Below are 13,102 nucleotides of genomic sequence, written 5' to 3' on the forward strand. Positions count from 1 at the left end.
CCCTGTGTTTCTGGGGTGACCCTCTCATTTGCTGATATTCATGTCGGCTCTCCAACTACAGCCCGATGTGTCTTCCAGTTCCTCCCGACTCCAGCGGGTCACCAAACCTTGCCGATTCTCCCTCTTGAGCGTCTCACTCATCTGGCACCCCTGGCCGCTCCTTCCTCTGCTAAAATGAAACACTTCATAAAACATGTCTTCTCACTGGGTTCCTTTTCTCAGGTCCCCCCCCCCAGCCCCCGTAATGCATTCCATGCCTAGCCAAAGTCACCTTTCTCAAGCACAGATCTGCTTGGGCCGTCCCATCGTGGAAGTAATTAATCAGCTCTCAACTACCAACGGGAGAAGGGCCGGTGCGTGTCAGCCATTTCTCTCTGCAGCTCCTCCCCCTCCTCCCCAATATCAAACCGTTCGTGACACCCATCAATTCGACTGTACTGCCAGTGCTCTGTCTACCGGGATGCGGCCTCTCTCTTCTGCCTCACAAACTTTTATGTATCCTCTCAGACCTAACTCGAATATCACCTCCCTGATAAAGTCATGCTAAGACCGCTCCCCCAAGCAGAACGTCAGGATGCCAGATGCATCGATTACACCACTCAGCAGCCGCAGCTCCTTGTCACCATGCTCTTCGTCCCCAGCGGGGAGTCCTATGAGCAGCAACTCTCGTCTGAGACTTCATACCACCAGAACCAAGCACCATGCCGCACACAGTAGGTGTATAGCACATAATTAACAAAGGAGGAATGAGCAACTGTGGACCTAGAATAAATGACTTCAATAAAACGGAACGCTTTTGTAGGCATTCAGAAAAGCCATGCCTGCCCTGGCTGGTATAGCTCAGTGGATTGAGCGCGGGCTGCGAACCAAAGTGTTGCAGGTTCGATTCCCAGTCAGGGTACATTCCTGGGTTGCAGGCCATGACCCCCAGCAACCGCACATTGATGTTTCTCTCTCTATTTACCTCCCTTCCATCTCTGAAAATAAATAAAATCTTAAAAAAAAAAAGAAAAAAGAAAAGTCATGACTGCTACGAGGTTGTAGTTTGAACTATGTATATACAAATAATCTATGCTTTTCCATGCCCAAAGCAAAGGTGTAAGACGGTTAGAATGTAGTCAGTGGTAAATGCCATTGAAGGTGTCAGGCTGTCAAATGGGGTGGCAGTCCAGCCAGCACACCGGATGAAGCCCATCCACGTGACATGACCTCGGACCCAGAGCGCGTGCAGGATTCAGGTGGACTGCAGGCTCTCCCTTAGCACGGGCACACCTACCAGAGTTCCGTGACTCACTCTATGCCTCACACCCAGCAGCAGAAGCCAGACTTCGCGGTTTCGGGTTGCACGCACATCACACAGAGAATAAGCAGAAGAGTGAAGAAAAAAAAACTAATCATCATACACTGAGATGCTCCTCCCAAATCCATGAAGAGAAACAGGACGAAACCGTGAACGAAGGTCAAAGCCGCGAGCACGGGGTGGCCCCGAGCTCCCCGGACGGCCCCAGCCTTAGCAGTGAACTTACTCTGCCGGGTTCATCAGCGTCCTCCTCGTTGACGGAGCTGGAGGGGGAGGGCGTCGCCGACTTGCTCGCGGGGGGCGAAGGGGACGTGTGGGGCAAGCTGGCCCCTCCCAAGTTCAAGCCCAGCTGGGCGCTGAGCTGAGACTGGTTGATGGTGGTGAGCTGGGCGGGAGGCATGATGCCGGCGCGGGCCGCGTCCGTCATGTGCACGATGGACCGCATGATCACGGAGGGGTCCTGGCGGTACTGGGACACCGGCGGGCGGCTCTGGTCCTAGAGAGGCAAAAGCAACAGAGGACACTGCTTTAGGTGCCCCGCACCCCAGGGAACGAAATGGGTGAGGGGGGGCAAAAGGTGCCGACTTCCGACTATGGGATAAAGAAGCCGCTGGGATGCGAGGTAGCACACGGGACCACAGTGAACCACGCTGCAGTGCGTGTTTGACACGTGCGGAGAGAGCGGACCTCACGAGTGCGCTTCGCAGGCAAGAAGGTGTCACTGCGTATGGTTGCCGTGACTCATTTACGTATCCTAAGTGACTCATGGTGGTGCTCATGTTATAATATGTGCAAACATCGAATCCTTACGTTGTGCACCTGAAACTATTAATGACGATAGGTCAATCATACCCCAATTTAAATAAATCAGTGAACTTCTGACGTTCACAGCCCCTCAGACAGATTTAACCTGTTGCGATTTGCACAGGTCTGACCCTGTGCCAGGACCGCGATCTCTGTTAATTTATTAACTATCAGGACTCGTGCCCCAAAGGTGAAAGGTCAAGAGCACAAAGCCCCAATTATCCAGCCTAGTCTATTTCACTATAGAAGTGTCCCTGGATGACTTGTAGAAAAACAGGGTAAAGAGACTATTCGCAAAGGAAGGAGAGACGTCCCACTCTTGTTTCTCATCGAGGAAACCGACGACGAGGGAGGGGGTGAAGCGAGCGGGGGCCCGGCCCCGGGGCTCACCGGCCGCCTGCCGCCCTCCCCACCCACAGCTCCAGTCCGGACCCAGCTCTGTCTGTGAGGGGGGACCCGCGCCCTATCTTACCCTTCCCGGGAGGCCCCTGCCCTGGGGCTGGGCAGGTGCCCAGCACCCGCCGTTGGCTTGGGGCACCCTCTGTGCTCGCCCCTCTGCACGGACCCAGAGGGTCCCTCCCACTCTGCATGACAGTGTCCACGGCATGTGGAAATTGTTCAATGTCTTTAGGATTGGGAAGTCCTGGTTTTCATCTTAAACCTGCTTTTTTGTTGTTGTTCAACCCACCATGATTGAATGAACTAATGGATTTTTAGAAATATGTATAAAGAGGCCCTGGCTGTTGTGGCTGAGTGCACTGAGTGCTGGTCTGCTAACCAAAGGGTCGCTGGTTTGATTCCCAGTCAGGCACACGCCTGGGTTGTGGGCCCGGTGCCCAGTAGGGGGCGTGCGAGAGACAACCACACAGTGATGTTTCTCTCCCTCTTTCCCCCTCCCTCCCTCTTTCTAAAAAAAATAAATAAATAAAATCTTCAAAAAAAAAGAGAGAAATATGTAGAGGAGGCCAGATCATCAGAATTCACTTTTCAGAAAGTTCTTGCCTTCTATTTTTGGCACTCATCCGAAAGGCTTTGGAGTTGCTGTTTTTTCTTTTTCTTTTTTCACTCCAAAGAATCAGAAAATGCAGACATGCTTTTCACATGACTTACTTTAAGGCTGGTCATTTAAAGTGAGCCTGTGACTGTATTGGAACCAAACTCTCTTGACCCACAGTGACCCGGAATCTAATTTCATACACGAGCCTGTGGATTCCTCACTGGGCAGGCCTCTTCCGGGTCTCCCTGAGAAGGCTGGGCTGTGCCCTTTCAAGCAACGGAGGAATTGTAAATAACTAAGGTGGGACATTTGGTTTGATGACATTGAGCATATAAATGCCACTAAGTAAAAACCCATAGCTGTCAACAGGAACCCAGGTGAATCATTATGATCTACCACACTACATCGTATCGGGAAGCTTTTTGAAATAATGAATTAGATTTACATGTATTGACCTCGCACAGGGTGTTGCAACCTTGACTCTTAACCTGTCTGACCAGAGACGTCTTTGCCACGGGGGCTGTCCTCTGCATCTAGGCCTTTTGTAGGAGACCTGGCTAGCCTCTACCTTCCTGACAGCAACTCCCCCCCTCTCCCCGCCAGTCACGAAAATAGTGCCACCCCCGCCCAGGGTGGGGCCAAACTGCTCTTAGCAGAGAACCACGGACCTAGGGAGATAGCCCAGAGACACTAAGTGAAAGGCGAGTTGCAAAATATTTAGAGTACAGATCCTCTTTGTTTAGTACTGAAAATGCGTGTATCCAAACTCTTAGCAATGGTTACATTATAAGGAGCAGGGCTGGAGGAGGAAGGAGGGGGAGCATCTTGAGTTTTTCCATTTACAAAAACACAAAGCAAAATACATGAACTAAAATAATCCGGAAAACCTAAAATGCAAACCTACACGTAGTTACAGCCGTCCGTAGCTCATGGCTAGGGTTGGATAGCAAAAACGTAAATATCCTATTTCTTCGTAATTTCTGAATTTTCAATGTCCCGCGGAACCCTAGAGAAATGTGTCACCTGTACCAGAACGGTCCCCCTCTCGTTGTCTCACGGACAATGCACCCTTCCACCACCCTTAAAATACTACATTCCACTGATACACATCCCACCGCAGACACACGCACATCGCAAACGTGGGCTTTACATTCTCCGTTTGCCCCAATTTCTTGTTAGCTCCTACGACACATTTAGCGAAATATTTCTCTTCAAAATGCATGAGCTGTCTGTTCGCTCCTCCATGTTCTTTGCAAGTTCCCCCTTTGCCTGCTTACATCACGTCTCACCCCCAACTCCTGGGTGTTAAAAGCTGTCTCATTCTTACTTTTTACTCTCCATATCCATCATGTAAAGTGCTTTTTAAAAGGCCTTTCAGCCCTGGCTGGTGTAGCTCAGTGGATTGAGCTCGGGCTGCGAACCAAAGCAACGCAGGTTCGATTCCCAGTCACATGCCTGGGTTGCAGGTCATGGCACCCAGCAACTGCACATTGATGTTTCTCTCTCTCTCTCTCTTTCTCCCTCCCCTCCCCCTCTCTAAAAATAAATAAATAAACTCTTTTTTAAAAAGATTCAAGTTCCTTTAGGATAACCGATTATCCCCAATAGCCTTGGGAAATCAGGTAGTCCTTAACAGGGCCAATCACTTTCCATAAAAAAGGAACCTTTGAGAGATGTCTCCTTTGATCTCAGGATGTCCAGTTAAAAAGAGAAAGAGGCCGGCTCTGGATAAAGATATTTACTGTGCACCTGCTATGTGCCAGGCGACAGGACCCAATGTATCGGTGCTCTTATCTTTGAAAATCACCTTGTCGTTCTGTTAACATGACTCTAATTCAACGTCAGTTAGAATGGACTAACACATTGACTATGACAGCGTGAAGGCAAGATTAACTCACACACATTCCTTCGAAACAGCTCACGATTTCTTCTTCTAGTAACCACATGATTAGGAAATGTGGAGCATAGGTTCATTCACTCTTAGAGTATAACCCAAGAAAGGTAATGCCTGTTTGTAAATCATTCTCAGTTATTAAAATTAAATCTTGATGGCCCCGGCTGACGTAGCTCAGTGGATTGAGCACGGGCTGCAAACCAAAGTGTCAAAGGTTAGATTCCCAGTCAGGGCACATGCCTGGGTTGCAGGCCATGACTCCCAGCAACCACACATTGATGTTTCTCTCTCTCTCCCTCCCTTCCCTCTCTAAAAAAAATTTAAAAATATTAAAAAAATTAAATCTTGAAACATTACCAGTGATCACTGAAAGGCAAAGCCACTGGTGAGTTACTAAGAGGTTGCCGCTGTCTCATCCAACAAGGGTCGGCTGCTGGTAGCTTTTTTGACCCCTCGCACAATTACACTTCATACATAGGGTTCAAGTGCATCGTTTTCTAAATGGTTCATCGCTTGGGAACATCTGCCCCCCCCTTCCTGCTGGTCTCACCCTGTCCTCTGACTGACCATATCAGATAAGAGTTTCTCCACGGCCACAGTATCGACATTTTGTTCTGGATAATTCTTTGTTGGGGGAGGGGCTTCGCTAGCACCCCTGACCTCTGCCTGCTAGATGCCGGGCACCTCCCCCCCACACCAGGTTGTGACAACCACAGTGTGTTCCGACAGTGGCAGGTGTCTCCTGGGGGGTGGGGAACGTGTCCCCCCCGCCCCAATTTCAAACTAGCTCACTGGACAAATGCAAAGGAAGCCATCTTGGGAGGACGAGGCTAAGGGGGAGGGGGGGGGGAACACGCCCACAGCCTGTGTCTGGTCTGCACCGATGGGAAACACGTGCATGAACAAGACTCCAATTGCGACAAACACTGTGAAGAAAATAAATAGGATATTCAGAGACAGACATGCGGCTTTCTCAGAGATGACACTGCAGCTGCTATCTAAAGGATGAGGAGGGGCCAATCATGAGAGGAGGAGGGGCTAAACACGAGGAGGAGGAGGGGCCAGCCGTGAGTGGAGGGGCGAGTCCCAGGTGCGGGGGCACCGCACGTGCAGAGTCTGAGTCGGGAGCAAGGGAAGGGGCCAGGACCGCTGGGAGCAGGGTAGGCAAGGCGGAGAGTAAAAGGCAGTGGGGTTGGAGAGGGGGCAACGGGCCAGATCACACACAGCGGGGAAGCCAGGGGTGCCTCCCCGAGGAGGTGACCCACTGAGCGAAGGGGTGAAGGGGCAGAAGCTAGCAACGCCAGAGAAGAGGGAGGAGCCTCCGAGGCAAAGAAGAACCCGTAGGAAGGGCCGGGGGTCAGGAAGTTCGCCGTGGGGGACAGATCAGAGCCCAGTGCTACAGGGCCCCAGAGAGCAAGGCTGTAATGATCCCCGGGCGCCGGTCCCTGCAGCCCGTCCTGGGAAGTCCGGGTCTCATTCGCTGTTGAAGGCTGCCTCTGAAGGCTGAAAGGCTTGGTCTCCATCTAGGGCGGCTACTCGTTCCCATCAACACGGACCAGAACTCACGGGCAACCGGACTACATCACCAGCACACAATCGGACTTACACATAAATAATAGAAGTACAGATGTAAACAGAGATGCATAGCCTAACATCTCAACCTATGTTTTGAAGAGCCCCCAAGGATTGATATTTGCAGTCAGAGAAGGTCATCAGCGTGGGAAGGTCGTGCACTCCTAATAAGAAGTGCATTCGCTGCCTTCTATTTGCCTATGAGCACAATCCAGCGCGGCCCTGATGGTTTGTGCGTTGCTGGGTGGGGGCAGGGGGGCATGCAGCTGAGGCTTGCTTCTCTCTGCACCTGGTGCAACAGCCTCTCTCTCTCTTTTTCTTTAAAAACCAGGAAGCCAAAGGACGGAGACTTCTGATCGTGGCCCTTCATTTTCTTAGATCGCCCCAAACCCAGTCTGTTATTGAACATCAATCACAGGAGTGAACTGTTCAAGTCAGAATCACTCCGTATTCAAAAGGAAACTTTAGCTCACTGGCATAAATAAAAAACTGGGGTCACCAGCGATCGATGGAAGGTCAAGGAAATATCAAGGGGGGAAAATATTACCATTAAATACAAGGCCCTGCCCTAGGCACTGGGCTGGAGTTGGCTTTGTATTTTTTACTATTATTATTTTTTTAAGATTTTATTTATTTATTTTTACAGAGTGATGGGAGGGAGAAAGAGAGAGAGAGAAACATCAATGTGCGGTTGCTGGGGGCCGTGGCCTGCCCTGACTGGGAATTGAACCTGCGATGCTTTGGTTCGCAGCCCGCACTCAATCCACTGAGCCACACCAGCCAGGGCACTTTGTCTAACTTGAAAAGAACAAAAGAGGGGCGTGAAGGCCTAATCAGCCCCACACTGAGGCTTCCTCCTTGGCTTCATCAAGGCTGGAGGAGAACCAAAAGATGAAAACAGTCCTTACTGGTGTGCATCACGGTGGTACTATACCGGGTCCACACTGTGTATGGGATATGGGGGACCTGGGAGCAAGGGGGGGAATGCGTACAGTTTGCCCCTATTTCTTAAGTCAAGAAAATGCAGCCTCCTGTATAGAGTCAACTCTTTCTCACTCATTCTTTCAGGCCACCGCCTCCATGCAGTCCTCCCTCCCCCCACTGGCAACCCCTGTACTTCCTGCAAGATACAGGCTTTCAAATTTATTTAGTTAGTTTTAAATATCACCCGTCATTATTCTGTATTATCTATTTTTGCTCATTCCAATGGTGCTTACTTCCGTCTAGGTTGATTTCATCATAAAAAATGTTTAAAATCTAATCCACAAATGTGTTTTAATGTACATCCCACATACTTTTACAAATAATGACCCAAAGTTAGGTTTTCATAATAGAAGATAATATCTAATTAAGAAGCAAATAACTCAAACATATTAGAGTGTGACTAAATACATTTACACTGTGCTAGTTTCTAAATCAATACTTCTTGAGAAATGAAGTAATTAGACAATTATCAGTAAAAATAAAATGGTTTCTCTTAATAAATACCAGACGACTACAAATATGCACATCAAGGCAGTAATTTTATGCTCAGTTATTTTAGTGCTGTCCAATAGCAATGCTCAAATTTCATTTCCAAATTAACGACAATCACTAGCTATGCAACAGTACTGTATTCCCAAGCCCAACAGACCTTGAAACCAATAGCTACGCCAAATACGTACCGATGATAATTACAGACCCACATACCACGGGGTGCACCTTCATCAAAATATCTGCGCCGAAATAGATCATTTTTACTTAATCACTACTCTCAGGGTTATAATCAAGCATACCTCCACACGGACGTTATATGAAAAACAGTCTTCCCCAAAGTTAATGAATAGTTTCTTAGCAAAATAAAATTTTCAAGAGTTTATCATAAAACACTCAATGGCACTGTACCCACACACCCTGTAGCTCCTTTGTTTTAACAAGAAGGCTGCTCCATGCTTATTATTTTCTTCGGCCCTCAATTAAAGTTTCACAAAGAGGAGTTCCATTTTTACAGCTGTTTATACTCGAAAGCCCTGCCCCTCCAGTTTCATTTAGCAGTCCAGGTATGCCCTTCGTAACAAATTAAATATTCTTTTTGTTGCCCTTGCATTCATTCATGCGTCCGACCAATCAAATATTTATTGAGAACCCAGTGTTCCCCAGCCCAGGCGTTCTTCCAGGCCTGAGGATGACAGTGGCCAGCGAGACAGGACAGGGACAGGGCAGGCGAAGGGGCCTCTTCCGCAGGGTGACAAGTGCCGTGAACCAAAGAAAGTGGGGCAGCCCTGGCTGGCGTAGCTCAGTGGGTTGAGCGTGGGCTGCGAACCAAAGCATCGCAGGTTCGATTCCCAGCCAGGGCACATGCCTGGGTTGTAGGCTATGACCCCCAGCAACTGCACATTGATGTTCCCTTCTCTCTCTCCTTCTCCCTCCCTTCCCTCTCTAAAAATGAATAAGTAAAATCTTTTTAAAAAATGGGGCAAAGGTGTGGAGAGTGACTCTCATCCCTCTGAAGGAACCTTTGAGCCACCACTCCGGTTTTATTCGGGACTCTGAGGGACATCACATGGTGTCTCTCCTGTCCCTGAACCTATAGGAAGCACCAGCGACACTACGGTGTGGTAGATAACTTCAGGCTGTGTGGTGAAAAGGAGACTCGGGGAGGTAAATCATAGCATAGCTTCCTCACAGCCCTTGTCCTTGGATGCTGTACGTCAAACACGTCCTCCCGTGTCACTTCCCCACAGCTAATTGGGTTTCACGGGGCTCTGGAGTGCACTCCCCCTCTGACCTCTGGCCCCTAAGGTAACTCAGCCTCAAAGACAGCGCTCACGTGTTCGGGGTCGGCAGGCCACGAACGAAGAACATTTATTTTAAGCTACATACGGTAGAAGGTTATCTGGTCTACCAAGAAAGAGGAAAGGCAGCCTGCGCCCAGGCCAAGTGGCTCAGTTGGCCGGAGCATCACGCTGTACATACACCCAAGTGCTATGGGTTAGATTCGCAGACATGGCAGGTACCCAGGTACAGGGGTGGGCAGCAACCACTGAATGTCGCTCTCTCTCTCAAGTCAATAAATGTCTCCTCAGGTAAGGATTTTTTTTTCTTTGAAAGGTACCTTGTACAAATGTCTGTGGTCATCAGATTCTTTGACTTTTTGTAGTACGTGAAAGAGACACTGGTAATCAAGAAAACAATTTTAGGCCCTGGCTAAATAGCTCAGTGGGTTAGAGCATCATCCTGATATGCCAAGGTTGTAGGTTCAATCCCCAGTCATGGCACATAAGAAGATTAGATTCACCAATGAAAGCATAAATAATTTGAACATTATATCAATGTGTCTGTCTGTCTCTCTCCCTCCCCCTTCCTCTCTAAAATCAGTAAATATTTAAAATATTTTTTAAATTAAAAATTGTAGGCCCTGGCTGGCATAGCTCAGTGGATTGAGTGTGGGCTGCGAACCAAAGCATTGCAAGTTCGATTCCCAGTCAGGGCACATGCCTGGGTTGCAGGCCACGGCCCCCAGCAACTGCACATTGATGTTTCTCTCTCTCTCTCTTTCTCCCTCTCTAAAAATAAATAAATACATTCTTAAAAAAATTGTATACATAGCACAATCAGTCTCTAATTATCAGAAACAATATATAGCACTTAGTAGGTACTCAGTAAATATCTTTGCCTGTATCTTTCAATTTTATAATTTAGACTCTGAAGCGATAGGTCCTAGTCCATCTACGCTGAGTTTTTTGCTTATGGCAATCATGCCTTTTCTACTGTTCACTCATAATGAAACTGTTTTGATCATAACTTGACCACACATAAACATTCCTGAAGTAGTCCTCCCATCCACATGAGACTGGTGGCGCCCCCAGCGGCTACAGGACCACCGTATGGGACGTGGTTCTGCAGACTCGACTGGCGGAGGCAGCGAACATGTTCATAACAGTAAGGGCTTGTTTTAATAGAACGTTCCACGCATTAAACACATTAATGACCCATGAAATAACTGTTTTATCTGTAACACATTAAGCAACATTACTAAAACAAGGTATTAATTGAAAGTCTGCTATTTCTCTTAAAGCAACATTTTTAGTAGAAAAATGGCATGCTAGTCATTTTGCCAAAACAAAAAAATTCACCTTCAAAAAAAAAAAAGAATTCACCTTCAAAATGAGAGCCTCATGCAATGATTTTATGAAAATCAAAAATTTCTAACCTAAGCCTGATATTTTAGATGCCTTGTTTTTATCTATTCCAATTGTCTCCTGATCGTCAGAAATGATACCTGTTTAGATTACAACCTAAGTGTCTTATGAGTGCTTTAAAAGCTTAGTTTTCTTCCCCACCTACTTATCTTCCGTGGGACTCCTCTCTCTCTTTTTCTCTTTACTTAACAGGTACGAAGATGACCATCCTCGAATATCCCTCCCTCCCTTCCATCATTTTCAATTTCCTAATACTATGTTTGTGATTACAAGAGCAGCTGTGTGGTTTTTTCTATGCACGCTATCACAACGAAATCCGGAGCAGTATCAAACAGAAAGTCAGTCTCCTAAACACAACCTACAACGTGCGAAGAAAAAGCGCGTGAATTATCAGTGTGTTTTATAAATTCTCTTTTTTGGGGGGGGGGGCCACACAACAGATCAGACTAGAGACTATTATTTTACTGTCTGTTTCTTGGCTATCAAAGAAAATTTTGAAATTCATCAAAGCTAACCTTCTGTTATGTACAACAGGCTAAGCTGAAAAGAATGTTAACAAGTTCAATTTTCATTCAATCAGCACTACTGCTCTCTGAAATGTTTCATTGCAGGAAAGAAATAAAAATAATCTATATGGTAATTATGAGGATGAATCCCCCAGTAACTTTCAGCTACATGAAAGGTCAGTTCTATTCAAGATATTTTATCAGTCCCCCTGCACATACTGCTGTCCTGTCATTTTAAATCTGAACGGCATTTTATTTTCCCATTTACAGCTACCTGCAGAATTAAGTACTTAAGCCAAATAAGGGAAGGGGGAAAAAAAAAAGAATGTTGAATGCTGGCAAAGGCTATAATAGCATAGAGATAAATCGTTCAGCCGCTCTCTCTCAGGCCTCTAGGGCTGTAGATTTTTCTTCTCCTGGTGCACTGTGGGTATTCAAAACTTGTTCAACATGATTTCATTTCATTTCAGGCACTGCCTGAGAAAACTAAATTACAGAATCAATCATACAGAAGGTCAGAGTGAGACTTCATTACAAGTATTGCATGCTTGCATGAATATCTTTCATTTATGACTGACCCAATATGTCACAATAGCTGTCTAGTAAAAATAATCCACTTTCTGAAATTGATGTACTATGGATGTCAGTGCTACTCAGCAGGCTGGGCAGATTATAGAGAGGTGTTAAAAAAAAAAGAAAAAAACCTTTGGCGTGCTTGTTGTAGATTTTTCGGATTGCAATCTTTTGGAGATTACGATAATTTCCAGATGATCAACTGAACTGACAATAATGCACAGAGGTAAGGGGTTTTTTAACCAAGATATACTCTTGATTTCTACTTGCCAACCACAGGCTGCTTTCAAACTCCCAGGTCCACGACCAGCAAATACAGGTTTTCCTTTTAAGTCACAAATGCATCGCCTTGCAGTTTTCCAACAAGCCCTCTCTGAATACCAGCGTGTGATTTGCATATTTTGAAATGTGAATGCTGATCATGTTTTGGATTCATTTTTTTACGGTTTTGTCTTAATATTTTTATTTTACTGTATTTTGTTTTTTAAATTTATATTGACGTTTTGGGGGTGACACTGGTGAATACAATTATACAGGTATGATTCTACAATATATCATATGTATACTATATTGTGTTCACCACCCCACGTCTCCTTCCATCGCCACTTTACCCCCCTTTATCCTCTTCTGCCTCCCCCCACATGTACCCCCCTTTCCCTCTGATCATCCCCATACTGTTGTCTGTGTCCAGGAGTTCTGGGGGGTTTTTTCCTGCTTAATCCCTTCACCTTTTTCACCGGGCCCTCCGGCCCCCTCCGCACTGACAGCTGTCAGTCCGGCCTCTGTATCCGTGAGTCTGCGGCATTTGCCTCGTTTTAATCCCCCTCTTCGCTCCCGCTCTGGTTTTAAACATAATGGCATACATTTAAGGAAGATAAACACGTTGCACTTGTGGCCAGCAAAAATGCACTAATCAGCGACATGACAAGCTGTCACTTTTCCTCTGAAGGAAAACCAAGGAGGCTCCGAAGAGAAGCTGGTTTTTAATGCAACATAAACAAGCTGGTTTTTCGCCTGGGATCATCTTAATTCGCCATAGCAATCCTCCACAGACAGCCATATTCATTTGGGTAATACCACTTCTCCCTTGCAGAAGGTACGAAACACCCACGCGCAGGGGGAAGCCGAATGCATGCGGCCTAAAGTATTATTTGTTATTTTTCTGGTGACCTTCCTGAGGGGAATCTCAGAGGAGCTGCCGGGGTGCATTAGGATGGAGCCAGCCGACGCGGTACCCGGGGGGGGGGGGGGGGGCTGGACGAGAACCTTGACACA

General features: G+C 47.0%; 1 protein-coding gene across 2 annotated transcripts in view; it reads right to left on the bottom strand.

Annotated features, from left to right (window-relative positions):
• Positions 1-13,102, bottom strand: part of TOX3 (TOX high mobility group box family member 3) — a 102,158-nt gene that overhangs the window by 10,747 nt on the left and 78,309 nt on the right. For both annotated transcript variants that reach the window (XM_036011810.1, XM_028501865.2), the window contains exon 4: positions 1,527-1,796. In XM_036011810.1, coding sequence (XP_035867703.1) covers positions 1,527-1,796 — 270 coding nt within the window. The remainder of the gene's footprint in view (positions 1-1,526; positions 1,797-13,102) is intronic.

Source organism: Phyllostomus discolor, chromosome 12, assembly GCF_004126475.2.
Source record: "Phyllostomus discolor isolate MPI-MPIP mPhyDis1 chromosome 12, mPhyDis1.pri.v3, whole genome shotgun sequence".
Lineage (NCBI taxonomy): Eukaryota > Metazoa > Chordata > Mammalia > Chiroptera > Phyllostomidae > Phyllostomus > Phyllostomus discolor.